Here is a 20,819-nt window from a genome sequence, read left to right as displayed (position 1 = left end):
ATGCATGTAAAGTAGGAAAGATTCACTTATAAACAGAGATAGGGATATGGGATGAAGCTGCGGACCTGGAATTAGCAGTAAAATGTCGAGACGGTGCTGTTCTGCAAATTTGAGCGAAAGTTGATGGGACGATGGCACCCGGTGTGCACACGGTCCTCCAAAAAATTCACGAAACGAAGGGGGATCTCTTCGTCTCTGCACAAGGATTCCAGATCTTCAATTACAGTCGCGTACCTACAACCTACACACAGAAAAGAGAGGACGATTGGGGGGTTAGGGATGAGGGGTTTGCCTTTAAGTCAAACCCCAGTTTTGGAATTAACCAAGAAATGAGAATGTTGTAAATGTAAATGTTTGTAATGTAAACAAGTACTGATACCTTGTTGTAAGAATGTTTGTATTCTTACATGCGAAGGTGTAATGTATGTTGTATGTAATGTGTTGTAAGTGATCTCCTCTTCAATGGTTGAATCCTTGTCTTGAATGCAACACTTAGCCTTGAATGGAGACTTGGAATGCTCAATTGCTTGAAGGAATGCTTGAATGCTTGAATGCTTGAATATCGCTTTCGCGCCTTGCTCACATATGTCCTCCTCTTTCTCTCCCTTTCTAGGAGAGGAAAAGTAGTTTATATACTTGTCAATTAGGGTTGATAGACTGATTTTCCCGACCTTAGGCCGACCAGGAAACATTATTTTCCAATTTGCAAACTTAAAGACCCGAAGCCCCATAAGAGACCGGGCCCAAGTCACGAAGGATGCTAGAGCATTGCGGCTTGAGGAAGGCAAGTTGGCAAGTGACTAAACTGATCTTGCAAGAATTTTTGATCTTCGTACCCGTTTGCTAAAGGAAAAAACTGAGCCATTAATGGCGTATGACAGAGAAAAGCAGAAAAGCATGGTGCAGACCTCCAGATTTAGAAAACGCACATTGGAATGTGAAGCTTTGGTGGTGACGATCGATGTCATGAAGATCATATCCCTGAAAAAGCAGATCGAATCAATCAAATTTGGATCCAGTTGGTGAAGGCAAAACCTAACACGACATTGTTTGAATGAGGTTCTTGGCAGGAATCTTAGATTATAAATATGTGAGCTCGAGACATAGATCCATGATGCTTGATGTGAAGAAGGAGAGTGAAGAGAGCTTGAGCAAAGAGAAGGATCATCTTCCATAGAATTTATTCTAAGAAAGTTGCAAAGTGAGATAGCAAGCAAACCGGCGAGAGGGTTTAACCGGCAGAGATAGAGTACCAGTAAACTATTGCAGGTCTAACAGTTGAGCTAACAAGTTAGGTGTGATTGGTCAAGAAGGCATCCAAGTGTGACTTAGTGTAGTACGAGCCTGAGAGAGAAGAAGATAAATTTCTCAACTGGCAGAAATCTATTTGATTAAGTGTTGTAGAACTCATTTGCAACCAGAAGCTATAATTGTATTAAAATTGTATTTCATTATACTTCACCAAGTTGGAGCTTTGTGTAGGGATTGGTGCTCCTTGGGTTGGTGCCCTAAATCAGTAGGGGTTGGTTCTCCTTGGGTGGGTGCTCTAAATCTTTGCAATTCAGTGTTTCACTTGTGAGGCTGAATTGGAGCAGTAGTCTCTAGCAGCATTTCTCATCGAGGTTTTTCCCATATTGGGTTTTCCTCGTACATCTGATGTTATGGGTTGCATTTGTGTGTTTGTCTCTTTTGGTATCCACATTTTTTCTTGCAGGTTTGACTGTTTAATGCTTAGGATAATAACCGGCATTCTAAGGTTGTAGTAAAAAGGAAAAGAATTTAGGAACCACTAATTCACCCCCCTCTCAGTGGTATATTGTGTTCAACAATTGGTATCAGAGCCTAGGTTCCCAATTGATTAAAGATTAGGTAGATTCTGGACTTAGAACATAATGGCAAGAAATGAGTTTGCCTCCTCAAAATCCCCTGTGTTTGATGGATCTAACTATGCCTTCTGGAGCAGAAGAATGGAGACCTATATTTCCTCCCTTGGTTTTGATATGTGGATATTTGTCAAGAATGGGTATATTGTCCCTAGTGTTCCTTCCACTGATCTAGATGGCAAGAAGGAGTATGAGAACAATGCAAAGGCTAAACATGCTATCTTGAGTGGGTTGTCTGATAATGAGTTTGTTAAGGTCATGCACTATGCATCCGCTAAGGAGACGGGATAAAATGAAAAGGTTATTTGAAGGAGATGCTAAGGGGCCAACTTGAAGGCATCAAGATGAAGGATGAGGAAAAGATTTCAGACTACCTTCACAGATTTGATGAAACTGTGAATACCATCAAAGGACTTGGAGAAGAAATTGCAGATGAGATTCTTGTCAAAAAGGTACTTATATCTCTCACACCTAAGTATGATACTAAGGTTTATGTTATAGAAGAAGCCAAGGATTTGAAGATCTTCACAATGGATGAGATATTTGGCTCACTAACATCCTATGAAATGAGAACAACCGGTGACACATCCTCAAGGAAAGAGGCAACATTCAACTCCATCAAGAAGAGAAAAGAAGTGGTTGCTTATAAAGGATCGAGTGAAGACTCTAATGCAGAGGTAGCAAACTTTGTCAGGAAACTCAAAAGAGGATCCGGCAAGTATAAAGGAAATTTACCACTCAAATGTTTCAACTATGGTAAAGTTGGACACTTTGCTGCAAAATGTCCTTATAATGAAATCGGTGGAGATGAGTCAAGAAGCTTTAGTAGATCTACTGGTAAAGACAAGGAAAAAAATGTCTACCGGCAAGGAAGAAGAGGCTATCGGAAGCAAAACAACCTATATACTATTGAGGATGATGTCACAGATGAAGAAAGTGCATCAGAAGATGACTACCATGAGAATGATAGAGAAGATAATCTCTTTATGGCACTTGATGAACCGGTTGGTAAAGATGAGGAAGAAGAAGACATTGAGGCTGAAGTGGATCTAGAAGGTAAGCTTATAAGTGCTATTGATGAGCTGAGTAAAACAAGAAGAGAACTCAAGAAGTTCAAGCTTGTTGCAGTAGATGAACAAGGTCTCTTGAAGCAATCCCTAGATGAGTCCAATCAAGTTATATCTAGCTTGAAACTACAGTTGGAAGAAGCCAAGAGGATATGTGAAGTTATATCCTCTGATCTAATGAAGAAGTAAAAGGAGCATCAAGATCTGGAAGAAGAAATAGTGAAGCTCAGAAAGAAGCTTGAAGAAAGTAAGGAAGAAATAAAAGTGAGAAGCAAATATGAAGGCAGCACCGAAGCCTTAGATAGGATGTTGAGCAAACAGAAACAATCCAAAGATACCGGTGGCTTAGGATTTGAAGAAGGTCAAAGTTCAAACAACAAAGACACATCCGGTAGGGAGATACAGTTCACTTCTTCAAACGAAGATGAAGAGAAGAAGACATTCACGGTAAGCAAGGATACTGGTAAGAAGACATATGCAGACGTTGTTAGAAACCGCCAGACAAACTGGTATACACAATCAATGAACCGGAGGCCACACTTAATGTACCAACATGCATATCTAAGAATAAATGCAATATTTGACAATGAAGGGTTCACCAAAGTCAGCAGAAGACCCCCGATGAGGCACTCATTTGCAAGACCAAGGCAACCTAACCGGTATGTTTCAAACTTTCATGGTTATTGTTACTGGTGTAACAAATATGGGCATAGAATAGTTGACTGTAGATTAACCAATAAGCCCACAATAAGTTATGAAATTAGTAATCCATTTAATGCATTCTAAGATATGAATGTTATATGTTATCAGTGCAATGGATTTGGTCATAAAAGTTTTGAATGTAAAAAGAATAAACTGGTGTCCTACAATAATTTCAAAGAATCATCTTTAAATGAAAATGTGAAATGCTATAACTGTCAAGAGTTTGGACATATAGAAAGGTTTTGTAAAACCAGGAAGATCGAGCAAAAAAAGACAGATACTGATCAAGAACCGGTAGTTGAACCGGAGCACAAAATAGTGGCTAACAAGAAAAAGGAAACCAAATCGGTATGGGTTGAGAAAGAAAAAAACAAGGTAGAATCAAGTCTGATGGTGCAGACTGCCTTACATGTTGAAAGGAAAAATCTATGGGTTGTAGACAGTGGTTGTTCCAACCACATGACCGGTGATAACAAGAAATTTATCAAGCTTGAAGACTGGAACGATGGTTCAGTAAGATTCAAACATAACTCATCCATCAAAATAAAGGGAAAAGGTACTCTAAATATTGATAGAAAATTGAAGGCACGTGATGTATATTATGTGGAAAGCCATTATAAATTCACCTTCGACTCAACTAGTTGCCAGATAAAGAAAGAGAGTATCGGTCAGGTTGTGGCAGAAGGAAAGAGAACATATGGCAATGTTTACAATCTAAATGTATGCTATGAGTCCCAATGCATGATAGTACAAGTTGATGAAATTTGGTTGTGGCACCGAAGATTAGGCCACATAAACTTTGATAACTTAGTTGCAGTAAGCAAAAAGGGGTGTGTAAGAAATATTCCACCCATCATCAAACCGGTAAGCACATTTTGTGATGAATGTGTGAAAGGGAAGTAGACTAAGGTGAGCTTCAACACCAAAGAACACAACACCTCAAGACCACTTGGAATTGTAAATACAGATCTGTGTGGTCCAACTAGGACAAGAGCTCTTAACGGTGAAAGATATTTTATGCTCTTCATTGATGACTACTCAAGAATGACATGGGTTACTTTCTTGCAAGATAAATCACAAACATTTGACAGATTCAAGATCTTTAGGAAGATGGTGGAAAAGGAAAGTGGGTGCAAGCCGAAATGTCTAAGATCAGACCGAGGTGGAGAGTTCACATCAAATGAATTTGAAGATTACTGTGAAAGACATGGAATTAAAAGGCAATACTCAGCCCCTAGGATTCCACAACAAAATGGTGTGGTAGAAAGGAAGAACAGAACAGTCAAGGAGATGGCAAGAACCATGTTAAATGAGGCTAGTCTTCCAAACACATATTGGAAGGAGGTTGTTCATACCACTGCATATGCTTTGAACCGGGTTCAACTAAGAACAAAGAGCAGAATGACACCTTATGATTTGTGATATGACCGGAAACCATCAGTCAAATACTTCAAGGCATTTGGAAGTAAGTGTTTTATCAAGAGAGATATGGATGGTCTAGGTAGTTTTGATTCCAGGAGTGATGAAGGAATCTTCCTTGGTTACTTATCTAATAGCAAGGCCTATAAATGCTACAACAAGAAACTAAGAAGAGTCATTGAGAGTGTGCATGTAAAAGTTGATAAGGATATACACAAAGGAAGTCAATCACAGGTAAACCAGTATGATGATTCTGGTGATGAAGGTGAGGAAGCTCAGTCAGACAATGAACCGGAAGAAGCATCTAAAAAGGCTCCTAATCAGTATGTGCAGATGAACCACTCGGAAGAGAAGATTCTAGGAACTAAAAGTGATGGTGTGCAGACTAGGAGAAGACTTGCCCGGAATGATGAACAAGTCAACTTCTGCCTCATGACTGAAGTAGAACCTAAAACTTTCAATGAGGCCAACAAAAGACAGGAATGGATGGATACTATGGAAGAAGAACTGTAACAAGTTGAGAAAAACAGAACTTTGGAACTAGTCCCTAGCCCGGAAGACAAGAACATCATTGGCACTAAATGGGTCTACCGGAATAAGATGAATGAAGAAGGTAAAATTGTTAGGCATAAATCTAGACTTGTGTGCAAAGGCTACTCTCAAGTAGAGAGAATTGATTTTGAAGAAACATTTGTACTGGTAGCTAGATTAGAAGCAATTAGAATGTTTCTAGCCTTTTCTGCCTACAAGGGTTATAAATTATATCAAATGGATGTAAAATTTGTCTTCTTAAATGGAAATTTGGAAGAAGTGTACATGGAGAAACCGGAAAGGTTTCTGCTACATGATGATGAAACCTTTGTGTGTCGGTTGAAGAAAGTCTTGTATGGTTTAAAGCAAGCTCCTAGAGTATAGTATTCAAGACTAGATCAGTGCCTGAAGGAGAAAGGATTCAAAAAGGGGAGTGATGACATCAATTTATACATAAACAAAGATGGAAACCACATGATCATTGTGGTTGTGTATGTAGATGACATTATTTTTGGAGGCAATAAGGACACCCTTTGCAAAGAATTTACTGAGCAGATGCAGTCAGAATTTAAGATGTCAATGCTTGGAGAATTGAAATACTTCCTTGGTTTGCAGATATCACAGCAAGATAAGGGAATCTTTATCTCACAAACCAAGTATGTAAAGGATATGTTGAAGAAATTTCAAATGGAAGACTGCAAACCGGTAAGTACCCTCATGGTGACCGGAAGCAAATTAAGAAAGAATGATGAATCACCGGTGATGGATCAGACATTGTATAGATCCATGATAGGTAGCCTATTGTATCTGACTGCTTCTAGACTGGATACAGTACAAGTAGTGTGCATGTTGGACAGATTTCAAGTTGCACCTAAGCAGTCACGTATGAATGTTGTAAGTAGAATTTTTTAGGTACCTACAAGGAACACTTAGTTATGAATTGTGGTACCTTAAACAAGGGGAATTCATCTTGGAAGCATACACTGATGCTAACTAGGCAGGTTGCATTGATGACCGGAAGAGCACAAGTGGTGGTGAATTCTTCCTAGGTGACCGGTGGGTCTCATGGCATAGCAAGAAGCAAGATTTTGTCTCCTTATCAACTGTTGAAACAGAATACATTGTTGCTACTACATGTTGCTCTCAGGTACTTTGGATGAAGAAAACCCTCAAAGACATACAGGTGGACATCAGTGATCCTATTCTTATCTGGTGTGATAATTCAAGTGTCATCAACATATCAAAGAATCTGGTGATGCATTCCAAGACAAAGCATATAGCCATCAAGTATCATTTCCTCAGAGAGAAGGTTGAAGGACAGGAAGTAAAGATGGACTATGTCCCTTCCAGAGAACAAGTAGCAGACATTTTCACCAAACCATTGTCGATAAGCACTTTTGAGTACTTAAGACACAAGTTGGGAGCTGTGTCACCTGCCTTATGCACTTGAGATAGGAAGGATTTATATGGTTCGGGGGGAGTTCATAGCAGCATCTCTAACTCTTGAACCACATCTCCGTACCGGATGTAATCACTGGTATCAGCCTAAGGGGGAGCTAGGTACGGATCAAAGGGGGAGTGTACAGTACCCTTTTGTCATTGTGTCAAAGGGGGGAAAATCTACTGGTATGAAGTGTCTTGCAGTAAGTTGACATCAATGCCAAAGGGGGAGATTGTTGGCATTATTGGCATTAAGTTATCATTGATGTCAACTGGTTTGGCAAGGTCACCAGTAAGTAAGAAGTGGTGACCGGTATAAGAAGAGAAAGATATATGATACCAATCCCCATGTGAGTAAGTAGACAGAAGGAAGGCTATCGGTACACATGAATTTTGTCATCTACCGGTAAAGCAAGCTTACCAGTAAGGCGTAAACCGGGATGAAGGTTGGTTGTTTGTTGGTGATGAAGAGGCGGAATGTTAAAAGAATCACAACACAACCCGGTGAGCGGAATAGAAAGGATGGCATGAAGACATACCAGGAAGACAAGATGAATTGTTAGGAGGATGTGTTGTCGGTAAAGAGGATGTTTGTTGGTTATACCGGTAAGGTGAACTGTGTTGGTAGTCAACCTTGGTCAACAAAGAATGTCAAACCGACATAGCAATCCAAGCAGAGGTGGATGTCGACAAACATAACAGCTGGATGTCAGGTGGTGATATTGCACAGGTCGATGAAGTGTGCATCGATGTAACAAGTCAGCAAGCAGGTCGACTTTTATGAATAACCCGCAAGTCACGGAGGATGCCAGAGGATTGCGGCTCGAGGAAGGCAAGTTGACAAGCAACTGAACTGATCCTGCAAGAAGATTTGATCTTCATATCCATTTGCTGAAGGAAACAGCTGAGCCATTAATGGTGTATGATAGAGAAAAGCATAAAAGCATGGTGCAGACCTCCAGATTTAGAAAACGCACATTGGAATGTGAAGCTTTGGTGGTGCTAATCGATGTCATGAAGATCATATCCCTAGAAAAGTAGATCGAATCAAATCATATTTGGATCGAGTTGGTGAAGGCAAAACCTAACACGACATTGTTTGAATGAGGTTCTTGGCGAGAATATTAGATTATAAATATGTGAGCTTGAGACAGAGATCCATGATACTTGATGTGAAGAAAGAGAGTGAAGAGACCTTCAGAAAAGAGAAGGGTCATCTTCCTTATAATTTATTCTAAGAAAGTTGCAGAGTGAGTTAGCAGGCAAACCGGCAAGAGGGTTTAACCAACAGAGACAGAGTACCAGTAAATTGTTGTAGGTCTAACAGTTGAGCTAACAAGTGAGGTGTGATTGGTCAAGAAGGCATCCAAGTGTAACTAAGTGTAGTGTGAAGTTGAGAGAGAAGAAGAGAAAGCTATTAACCGACAGAAATCTATTTGATTAAGTGTTGTAGAACTCATTTGCAACCAGAAGCTATAACTGTATAAAAATTGTATTTCATTATACTTCACCAAGTTGGAGCTTGGTGCAAGGGTTGGTGCTCCTTGGGTTGGTGCCCTAAATCTTTGTAATTCAGTGTTTCACTTGTGAGGCTGGATTGGAGCAGTAGTCTCTAGCAGCATTTCTCACCGAGGTTTTTCCCATATTGGGTTTTCCTCGTACATCTGGTGTTGTGAGTTGCATTTGTGTGTTTGTCTCTTTTGGTATCCACATTTGTCCTACCGGTTTGACTGTTTAATGCTTAGGATAATAACCGGCATTCTAAGGTTGTAGTAAAAAGGAAAAGAATTTAAGAACCACTGATTCACCCCCCTCTCAGTGGTACATTGTGTTCAGCAAGATTGCATCTAGAACTAAGACTGAAGGTAACATTTTTCATTTGAATGTTGGTGAGAAAAGTTGTTTGATTGCTCAAATTGATGAAAGCTAGTTGTGGCATAGGAGAATGTGTCATGTAAATTTTGATTCAATGATCAAGATATTTTTTGCACAAGTTGTTAGAGATCTGCCTAAGATTGTTAAGTCTACTAATATGGTATGTAAGGAATGTCAGTTGGGTAAGAAAACAAGGATTTCTTTCAAGAGAAAACGGTATACATCAGATGGACTACTAGATCTTTTGCATACTGACCTATGTGGACCTACAAATGTTAGAAGTGTGTAGGCTAATAGATATTTTTATGCTGCTAATTGATGATTATTCCTGGATGATGTGGGTTGTCTTTTTTAAGGAGAAATCATAAGCATTGAAAAAATTCAAGATATTCAAAGCAAAGGTTGAGATTGAGTCTGGATTGAAGGTGAAATGTCTGAGATCTGATAGAGGTGGAGAATTATGTTTTGGTGAGTTCAATTCATTTTGTGAGAAGCATGGGATTAAAAGACAATTATCTACTCCTAAAACCCCTCAACATAATGGAGTTGTTGAAAGGAAGAACAGAACTGTCTTGGATGTTGCAAGGACTATGTTGATTGAAGGGAATGTTCTGAAGATCTACTAGAGAGAAGCCATTAGCACTGTTGTTTACCCATTGAACAGAGTTCATATCAAAGGTGATACCGGTAAGACCCCTTATGAGCTTTGGTTTGGTCATGTTCCTACTGTGAGATATTTCAGAGTATTTGGTAGAAATGTTATATTAAGAAAGATGGAGATATAGGAAAGTTTGATACTAGAAGTGATGAAGGAATTTTCTTGGGATATTCTACAAAGAGCAAAGCCTGTCGGTGCTACAATAAGAGACTGAGAAATATAGTGGAAAGTGCAAATGTGAAGGTGGATTAGAACCTTGGGAAAGAGATCAGAGCATGTGGACATGATGATGGACAGCATATTGTTTTAGCTCCTATTCAAACTTAAGTGCCTAAGCAAAATGATCCGGTAGAGACAGTTAACCTGGATGTTGTTGTTGTTGATGAAGTGTAGGAACCTGATAATCAAAACAATCAAAAGACTCTGAGGTATGTAAGACTGAATCATTCTGGAAATCAGATTATTGGTGATAAGAATAAAGGTGTGATGACTAGAAGAAGGTTAGTTGTTAAAGAAGTATGTTTGATTTCCAAAGTTGAACCTAAAGATGTTGTTAAAGCTTGTTAAGATGAAAGTTGGATGAGAGCAATGGAAGAAGAATTAGATCAGATTGAAAAGAATAATACTTGGGAACTTGTGCCTAGACCTAAGAATAAGAATGTTATTGGTACTAAATGGGTATTTAGAAACAAATTGAATGAAGTCGGTGAAATTGTCAAAAATAAAGCTAGATTGGTTTGCAAAGGATATTCTCATAAAGAAGGAATAGATTATGAGTGGACTTTTGCTCTGATGGCCAAACTTGAAGCTGTTAGACTGTTGCTTACATATGTTGCTTACAAAGATTTCAAGGTATATCAGATGGATGTCAAATCTGTCTTTTTGAATGGTGAGCTAGAAGAAGAAGTCTACATTGAGCAACCTGATGGATTTTTATTGTCAGATGATGGGGACATGGTATGTAAATTGAAGAAAACCCTTTATGGATTGAAGCAAGCCCCTAGAGCCTGGTATATTGGATTAGATAAGTATTTGTTGAAATTGGGATTTACTAAAGGTACTACTGACAGTAATCTGTACTTTAAGATAGAAAATGATAACATCCTGATTGTTGAAGTTTTTGTTGATGATATTATCTTTCGAGGTGATGATGACTTGAGCATGAAGTTTGTTGGTGATATACAGAAAGAATTTGAGATGTCTGTGATTGGTGAGATGAAATGTTTCTTAGGTTTACAGATTTCACATACTGAAAAAAGTATATTTATATCTCAAACTAAGTATGTGAAGGAATTGCTAAAGAAGTTTGGGTTAGATGACTCCAAATTGGTTGGGACTCCTATGGTGACTAGTTGTAAATTGTCTAAAAATGATGAATCTTTGAAAGCTAATCAGAGTTTGTGTAGATCTATGGTTGGAGTGTTATATCTTACTCGGACTAGGTCGGATATTATGCATGTGTGCATGGCTGTCAGATATCAAGTTGATCTGAAAGAGTCATGTCACTGTTGTGAAGAGGATATTCAAATACCTAAAGGGAACCATGGATTATGGTCTGTGATATCCGAGGAATGATGATTTCATGCTATGTGCCTACACTGATGCAAATTGAGTTGGTGATGTTAATGACCGGAAGAGCACTACCGGTGGAGCATTCTTTTCGGGAAAGAAATTGGTTTCATGGGCTAGTAAAAAACAAAATTCAATGTCCTTATCTACAGCTGAAGTTGAGTACATTGGTGTTGCTAGTAACTGCACTCAGATAGTTTGGATGAAGCAAATGTTGAAGGATATCAAAGTTATTTATGATGAGCCTATTGTTATATACTATGATAATTCCAATGATATTAACATGTCAAAGAATCCAGTGCAACATTCAAAGACTAAGCATGTGTCAATCAAATATCATTACTTGAGAGAGCAAGTCAGTGAAGAGAAGGTGAAGTTAAAGTATGTATCTACAAAGGAACAAATAGTTGATATTTTCATTAAGCCTTTGCCTGCAAATACATTTGTCGATTTGAGAGACAAGTTAGGGGTATCCACTCCTCCTGATGAGAATTAGATGCATTGAGTTGCATCAATCTGGTGGACTTCACAGTCTTATCCTTTTATCCGGATTGGTGAGTTGGTGTTGCTCCTCTGGTGGAGTAGTTTGTGTTTAATGGGGAGAGATTCTTGAGATTCATGTTTGGGGAGTGAGAGTTTGGTTTTCTGTTTTGAGATCTTTGGCATTGTTGTCAAAAGGGGAGAGAGATCATATGAAAAACTGCTTTATATGTCCTAATCTTACGGTGAGTTTGCAAGAGATATCTTCTTGCTTTGCATTGATTGTTTTTTACATTCATATGTTGTCATCAATGTCAGAGAGGGAGATTGTTGGATATTGTTGGTCATTGCTACTACTGGAATATGTTGTCATTAATGTCAACATATTCCTGTGTATTGCTCCGGTGATTGCAGATTGGGAAAATCTTATGATTCGGTTTGCAATGTTGTTTTGCTGATCACTGTTTTGTAGAGCTCGATATTTCCTCCAGTATGTTCCGGTGTGATCAGATCTTGCAATGTTGTTGATCACTGTTTTGCAGAGCTCGATATTTCCTCCAATATATTCTGGTGTGATCAGATCTTGTGCTGAGATTTTGGAATATTGTTTGGGATGGTCTTGTGTATCTTTATTTCAAATGGATCATGATTTTGTGCTCTGCAAGTTATCTTTCTTCATGACAGTTGTTGATTGCTTGTGTTCTTGAGCTTTCAAACGTTGACAGATGAAGATTTGATAAGTGGTGTTGGTGTAGTTGTTACTGATGATTCTAACTTGCTTGTTGGTGTTTCTTAGTCGTGTCCTATTTGTTTTAGTGATCTGCATTGATCGTTGTACAAGTTTTTGATGGTTTCTATGAATCGGTGATGATTTTTGTGTTATACGGTTTTTCTTGATGTTGTAGCGTGTTACGGTTGATCTTGGCGTAATTTCCAGTGGAGTTGAGCATTTGGAAATTTGATTTAGGTCCATGTTATGTCATGTAAATCATTGTATTGGTCTGGTGGCCGATCTTTGTATCGTGTGATGTAATTTTGTAATTGAGGGTTGAGGGTTTAGCGGACCTTGTTATCAAGGTTGATGAATTGTATATATAGGTGATATATTCATGTAATTTAGGTGTCGATGTTGTGTCTACATTATTAGAGAGTGGTTTATGTGCAAACAAGTGATTTATCCTTCGGTGTTGTGATTGTGGAGAGATTGGTGTTGCGGAGCAGACTATTGTGCTTAACCGGAACTATGATCAGGCATTTAAAGATGCTATTTTTTTTGTTCATTTCTTCTTGATTGTAGTCTGAATCTTGTTGTAAGTCGGTGAGACTTACCTGAGGGTTGTAGCTTTCCGAGCCATTATATTTGAGCAGTGTGCTTGAATGCCTGTGCATTCCCCATTGTAATATTTTCACATACTACTGCAGAGTATCATTTTACTGTGGGTAGGTTCCCACCGTGGTTTTTCTCTTAACCGGGTTTTTCACGTCAAAATCTTGGTGTTGTGTGTTGTGCTTTCAATTTACTTATCTATCTTATTACTGCAATTTATCATATCTATGTTTTGTGGTCAAATTTGCTTGATTTAGGTCCATGTTATGTCATGTAAATCATTGTATTGTTCCGGTGGTCGATCTTTGTATCGTGTGATGTAATTTTGTAATTGAGGGTTGAGAGTTTAGTGGACTTGTTATCAAGGTTGATGAATTGTATATATAGGTGATATATTCATGTAATTTAGATGTCGATGTTGTGTCTACAACATTAGAGAGTGGTTTATGTGCGAACAAGTGATTTATCTTTCGGTGTTGTGATTGTGGAGAGTTTGGTGTTGCAGAGCAAACTATTGTGCTTAACTAGAACTATGATCAGGCATTTGAAGATGTTATTCTTTTAGTTCATTTCTTCCGGATTGTAATCTGAATCTTGTTGTAAGTCAGTGAGACTTACCTGAGGGTTGTAGCCTTCCAAGCCATTATATTTGAGCAATGAGGTTGTAAGTCAGTGAGACTTACCTGAGGGTTGTAGCCTTCCGAGCCATTATATTTGACCAGTGAGCTCTAGGCAGTGTGCCTGAATGCCTGTGCATTCCCCATTGTAATATTTTCACATACTACTATATTCACATACTACTACGTGGGTAGGTTCCCACCGTGGTTTTTCTCTTAACCGGGTTTTTCACGTCAAAATCTTGTGTTGTGAGTTGTGCTTTCAATATACTTATCTGTCTTGCAATTTATCATATCTATGTTTTGTGGTCAAATTTATCATATCTATAAAACATTGGAATGAGCAACCTCGAGAGAAGTTTCAATGCTTCAATCACCCTTGTAGCATCATTCAAGTGCATGCATTGAGAAAATGGATTTTTGTCAATTGCTGCTGATCAAATATGAATCAATAATTTAACTCAAAAACTACACTCATAAAACATCATAATCATAACACCAAAATTATCTTATTTTTTAATGAACAAATCATGGTTAAATTATTTGTCACTTTAATTTTGTCACTGTAATTGTTGCTTCAACAAGATCTACCACATAACTTTCTCAAACCGTTACCACACTGATAAATTTTCATGCCTACGTGATTAAATTAAAATAAAACATTGGAACGAGTAACCTCAAGAGGAGTTTCAATGCTTCACCCTTGTAGCATCACTCAAGTGACTCTTAATGCTTATATGAGAAAATGGATTTTTGTCAACTGCTCCTCATCAAATATAAACCAATAAATTCAACTCAAAAACTACACATAAAACATCATAATCATAAAACCAAAATTATCATTATGTTTTAATGCACAAAATCATGGCTAAATTATTTAGTGTCACTATAATTGTTGCTTCAACAAGTTCCACCACAAAGCTTTCTCAAACCGCATATAAAATTGGTGATGTTACTAGAATTTTAATATTTGCTCCCTCCAGAATGAGCTTTGCAAACACCATCAAATTCTCGTTCAATTATAGTCTCCGCTGATTTTCACGCTTCTACCCCTACCCCACAGAAATTGGCTAACTTTTTTCCACAAAATCCATTATTTCATCTTCACCTGATTTATTCGAATTTTGAAAATGAACTGCATCGCAAACGATTTGTACATGATACGAGTGAAATTTAATAAATAGCACGCTGAATTTTCCGAACTATATATCGAAACCAAGTGAATTTCCAACTACCTACTTTATGTTATGTGAATTTCCAGCAACCTATCTTACTTTTTGTGGGGGAAAACAGAACCTGAAACAAACCATTCAAAGGCACTATTATTTTCATTTTAATCATCATAAACACCGTCCAAAATTAGTCTGATTCGTCGACAATTAACTGAAACTTATTATTAAGTTTAGAGCCTGTGTTGTCTGTATTTTTTATTACAGAGGTCACAATTTTAGGTGCGTGTTGCCCCTATATTTTGAAAATGTGTTGTCTTGAAACCGCTTTTTAAACTTCTTTGGCGGATATAGGAAGAAAATCTCAGTTTTAATGGAGAGTGCTCCCCATTACTGGGAATGGGTGATTGGCAGCAATGTATTTATCTCATGAGAACGTTTACTTTGTATAATTAACTGGGCACACACCATCGAGTGAGATCTGTTCAAATTATATCCTTAACTAATTTCCACACTTCTACCACAAATAAGATGGCATATTAAATAAACTACGCTTACAATTTTAGTATTTATATAGCAGTTCTAGAAATATTGTAACCACATATTATGAAGTTTCATACAACAAAATCCATTATAGCTGTCATTCATCTTCATTGGATCGCTAGCTATTCGTTGGTCCTTTCCTTAATGGAGAGATTTCAATCCGTGTTTGAGAGAAAAATATGTAATTTCACCAGATGGCAAGAGGAGGCAAAATTATTGTATGCCACTAGCAGAGGGTAGCATATGCAACCCACAAAGGGCGCAGGATGGAAAAAGACCTTTTGATAATAGAATCGACCAGGAAAATCGACGAACCAGAGAAATTCTACTATGGTGTTCACAACAGCAGCTAATGATTAAAATCAATTTAATACAAAGATAAATTTTAATCATCTTATTTCGGACTAGCTAGGAATAGATGAATAGTTATGAGATGGTGAAGATGAAATAGTAGATAGTAAGTAGAATTTTTTGGCTTAAGAGATGGATTTTGTGGCAAAAGAGATGGTCGGTGGGATCCATTGTCAAAGAGTGTCCGGAGTACAGAAGATATCTCACAGGAGAACAGAGGGAAGAAAATTCAATCACACAGCACAGACATCTTCTAAACCCCTCCTGCACAATTCCTATCACAAACGCAGTGCAAAAAACACCAGGCACATCTCCTCTCCTGCAGGTATTTATCAAAACAGGAGCCTTGGTTATCTTTTCCACCTGGGCTTCTCCCTACCCTCCACCATGTTTAGATTTGATGGCTTCTTCAAATCTTACTTATCTACTGAGAAGCACAGCATCATCCGGATGCAACACAGGTGCTCAAACCAAGATCAGACATCCTGGATGAACATCAATCTGAATTGTGCTACAACACAAACAGATGACAAATTGCAACTTTTGGTAAACCCTAAGCATAGGGCAGTCCAACAAAACCTTCAAATTATCACCAAGCAGTCTTCTCGGAGAGGAAAAATTAGAAGAATGGCTTGTCCTTAGTAGATATTTGGAGCTTTCTTTCCATATTATATCGGTTCAGGCGTATCCTTTTTCCACAATTCAATGCATTTTATTTACGTGTAAACCATTTCCAGACCTGTGCATTGCTTCTCGCTTAACAGAAACCCTAAATCTGCAGACTAAAAATTTGGCAAAATTTTACAAGTCTGATCTACGCAGTTGATTTTTATATTCCTGCAGAAGAGATTGCTTCGTAAAAATTATGAACAAAATTGTTTGAATGGTTGTATCCATACAATCTTCACCATCCATTATCTACTCCAGATGTAACTGACCCAAAGCTCAACCTACAATGGGAATACCTATCATCATCTAGGTTATAATATCACTATATAAATGGGTGTCAAGATTAATCTTCAACATATGGGGTAGCAAGCTAAGTGGGAATGCCTAACATCATTAAATTGTGGAGAAATTCCGATTTTATGAACACCCAAGTCAGAGTAGATCTGAACAGGCAAACTCCCAAGATGTCCCAAAGATTCACCTATGAGCATCACCTAGATGTGGTTAGTGCTAAGTGGACCATTTGTACTCATTAGAGATGGGTTTGTATCAACCAACCACTACTCAAAAAATATATCAGTGTATCAGTCAAAACTAGCAGTTGAATGCCTAGATGTGGTATGTATCAACCAACCTGTAAAACTTAGAATGTGCTCAGGTCAGAAAAAGCAGCTTCTCAAATTATTCACATACTTCATATCAAAGGCATCATAAACAGCTCGTGTTTCTATAGTAAACACAACTCAAACACCTTCGAAAGAGTACATGTTATCCTAAAGTATTATATGCCACGGTCAAAAAGCCTGCGTTCAGATCTTACATGCTGTCAGGGACTTCAAATGGATTTATGTTTCTTCCACAGGCATCACCAATAAAATACCTTTAAAAAGAGAACATATAATCCAAAGAAAAAGTTGCAATTAACAAGGGTAAAATACAATATCCTCAAAACAATATTCTCTAAACCTGACAGGATACAACCTAATAGCTAAACAACAACAATTTAGCATCCTCAAGCATTTTTTCCTGAATCTGGTGGAACACAATCTGGCAGCTAAACAAGAGCAAAATATAATCCTCAAGCAATTTTCTAAATATGGAAGAACACAATCTTGCAACTTATCAAGAACAACATAACATCCTTCCGCAATTCTCTCTCTATTAACCATAAAAAAGGAAAAATTAAATTTATACTCTTCAGTACAAAGAAAATTTAATGGGAAACAGTGATCATCAACACGAGATTAAAATTCATAACTCTTTCACCCCTCTAAAACAAATTTGGGATACATGTTCATAAACTATTCAAAATAAGAACCTAAGTCAGCCTTTGTGCTGCCTCCTTGGCCAAAAGTTTTTCCCTGGCCTTCGATTTCGCTTGAGACTTGGAGCCCATAACGCCACCTCCCCATTGTCGTCGGTATTCATCAAACTTATCATTGAAGTTGGCCTGCAAATAAGAATAAATCCAATTGTATACCACTCAGTTACCATTTTTTCCAGCTGCCAGCATTTATTGATAAACAATATGCATCAAAAAAAGCATGCCCTGCTAATTGTATGCACACCTTTATCGCCTCAACAATCCTGCTAAACTCCATCTTGTCTTCATTCTTCACAGATGTCAAGCATAGAGCAGTGGCATTTTTCTTGTGCACAATCTACAAAGAATGAGGAAATTTTGCAAGCTCAGGAAATTAATCTTCTCAGATAAAAACACAAATGAAAAGCCAAACTTTGACCGATATATTTTTCAAAGAGACTGTTAAAGATACATACAGTTCCAAGCCGTGCTTTCCCCTTGACAATGCAGTAAGGAATGTTCATTTTCCTACAAAGTGCAGGGAGCCACACTACAAGCTCTATGGGATCAACATCGTGTGCAATTACAACCAATTGAGCTTTACTCTGAAAGCAGCAAAATTCTTGTTTTCATGACCAAGGGCATTGAAATTGATTGATTTAATTAATAATAGCCACACCACTTCATTGCCAAAACTTAAAATTGATCTTGTACACTTATAAACTAAACTCCAAAATGCTTATAGCATGGTGATGGAACCATGCAATACCTGTTCAATAAGGTACGTTACATGGTTGATACCATATTTCACAACAATGGGCTTCTTGACTTCAATGGGTTTTCCTTCTGCCTCTGACTGTGCCTTCTTCAAAAGTCTTTCCTTTTTTGCAGCTTTGTCTTCTGGCCTGTATTTCAGAAGCATCTTAAATAGGTTTGATGCTGCATTTCCAAACACAGGAATGTAATATCAGTACTACAGAAGTATACAATGCAAACTACAGAGAACAAATATAAATATACAACCCCTAATCAAATATTAAATGCGTTCTTTTAAGAAAGTACTGACAAATACAGTACTATTGCACTATACAGAGCAAGCATAGCCTGGAAATTTTTGTTATGCAACGAGGATTAGGTTACGTTAAATTCCCTTTAGACTCAACTTTGAATACATTTCGTTTAGAAGCTGAATTTTAAGCATAATCAGGGTTTTCCTTTAAATTTATACTCACTAATTCTTGACTTTCCAAGAAAGGTTTCAGAATGGGATTCAACGAGTGCATATGTAGGAAGAAATATTGGGTATAAATTTTTTTAAAACACCCGATTGTAGTTTAAAATTCAGATTTTATAACAATCAAGGTTTTCTTTTAAAATATAATCAGTATTTCTCATCAGTTCCAGGACTAGATTTCAGAGTTAGAATACAGCACTGAGAACACAGCTAACAACTGACATTTGATATTTCAATGTTGATTGCCAAATCATATAAGTTAACGACAATTGAAGTATTAACATGATTTATATGAAAATAATAGTAAAACTATAACGTTTGAGTGTTGTATTAACATGGTTTGAGAATGGGTTTCAAAGACTGCAGATGTGGAAAGAAATATTGAGTGTAAATTAAAAGAAAAGCCCTAATTGTTGTTTAAAATTCAGAATCTACAACAAACGATCTTTTTCTTTTAAAGTATACTGAGTGGTTCTAAATGGTTCCAGGACAGGATTTCAGAGTTAAATACAGCACTGAGAACACAGCTAACAATTGGCATTTGGTATTTCGATGTTGATTGTCAAACCGTAAATGTTAACGACCATTGATGAATTAATATGGCTTATACGAAAATCATAGTAGTGTTATAATGTTTGAATGTTGTATAGCATTCCACTAGCTACCCGCTCCAAAATAAATACATCGTAAATAACAGAATAAAAAGCGTAAAGAAAAAGAAATTTTTGCTCTCTTTACGGGAGCTGTCATACAGAAATTGCATAAAAAATTCGAAACGAAATTGTAAACAACAAAGCGTTTATTTAACAAACGGTAAATCGCAATAAAAACATGGTTGCCCGTGTCCAATAAACAGGAGGCTTAAAATCTGCTTTAACAATCCTAACTAATAAAAATCATGTGCCTAATCCGACTGAAGCGTAGTCTGAGATTTGGGACAAAGAAATCAAACACGATTTGGTGACAGGCGAGTTACATTTTGCATGACCCATGACAGAAAAAAACGTAAGTGAATAGAAAATGTACCCAGATTCTTGTCGAGGGTTTTGGTGAACTGGTTTAGTGCAGGGGGGACCTTGAGGCGCTGCTTCAGAATGCGTCTTTGGCGTTGGATGCGTATAATCTTAGGCCATTTGACGAAGCGATGCAGATCCTTCTTGGGCGGCAAAGCTCCACCAATCCCAAACTGCTTCGGCCGCTTCTCAAACAAAGGATTGACCACCTTGGCCACCTTCTTCTTCGCCGGCGCCGCGGGCTTCACCCCTCTCTTTGGAGCCTGCAATCATCCCCAATAACTCTTCAACCGCAAACTTAAACACATATAATCAGCAAAAATAATCAGATATTTTCATCTCCATACCATTATTCGTTGCAGTGTTGCTCCTCCACTCCTCCTCGTCGTCCGCCTCCCTGGGCAAAATTGATATCAAGGAATATCATTGAATCTCATCTTTGTTTTGTATTGATAAACCCTAATTCAACAAACCCCTAACCCTCCTTGAGTAACTACGAGGTAACTCTGTCAACTCTAGGTTAGAGATCTCCCTTCTCCATCGGAGATTTAAAAATTTCATCGCCATGTTTTCTTACTTTATTTTTTTGGTCTATTTTGTTTTGATTGGTGTTTTAAAAAGTAATAATAATTAATTTACATGTACCTAGCATAATTTTATATGCAATTGGTTTATGAAATTTGTATCTTGAATTTTTTAATTTTAAAAAGTAATAATAATTAATTTACATGTAGCATAATTTTATATGCAATTGGTTTATGAAATTTGTATCTTGAATTTTTTAATTAACAATTTTTAGATTTTTGTTTTTATTTATAGATTACATTTGTAGGTGTATATTTGACACAATTTATTTTAAAAATTATAAATGTAATTCTTGAATTTTTATTTAAATTTTAAAATTTTATTTTATATGTAATTTATGAATTTTTTATTTAAATTTTAAAATTTTATTTTTTGATTAATTTT

At 37.3% G+C, this 20,819-nt stretch overlaps 1 protein-coding gene across 1 annotated transcript; it reads right to left on the bottom strand.

Annotated features, from left to right (window-relative positions):
- Positions 1–17,461: 17,461 nt before the first annotated feature.
- Positions 17,462–20,378, bottom strand: LOC131065729 (large ribosomal subunit protein eL8y). Its single transcript, XM_058000342.2, has 6 exons — positions 20,198–20,378; positions 19,864–20,113; positions 18,373–18,542; positions 18,080–18,208; positions 17,869–17,961; positions 17,462–17,750 (listed from the first exon to the last, which is right to left on the bottom strand). Exons 1-6 carry the CDS (start codon positions 20,198–20,200, stop codon positions 17,619–17,621), a joined length of 777 nt encoding a protein of 258 aa, XP_057856325.2. The 5' UTR covers positions 20,201–20,378; the 3' UTR covers positions 17,462–17,618.
- Positions 20,379–20,819: the final 441 nt, after the last annotated feature.

The sequence above is a fragment of the Cryptomeria japonica genome, chromosome 7 (assembly GCF_030272615.1).
Source record: "Cryptomeria japonica chromosome 7, Sugi_1.0, whole genome shotgun sequence".
Taxonomy (NCBI): Eukaryota; Viridiplantae; Streptophyta; class Pinopsida; order Cupressales; family Cupressaceae; genus Cryptomeria; species Cryptomeria japonica.
The sequence above is the reverse complement of the archived record's forward strand: the minus strand, read 5'-3'. Positions and strand labels throughout refer to the sequence as shown.

Coding starts and splice junctions, on each gene's coding strand:
- LOC131065729 (XM_058000342.2), bottom strand. Junction 18,543..19,863: donor AACCCTCGACAAGAATCTGG/GTACATTTTCTA, acceptor TTGGAAATGCAG/CATCAAACCTATTTAAGATG. Junction 18,209..18,372: donor TAACGTACCTTATTGAACAG/GTATTGCATGGT, acceptor TGCTGCTTTCAG/AGTAAAGCTCAATTGGTTGT.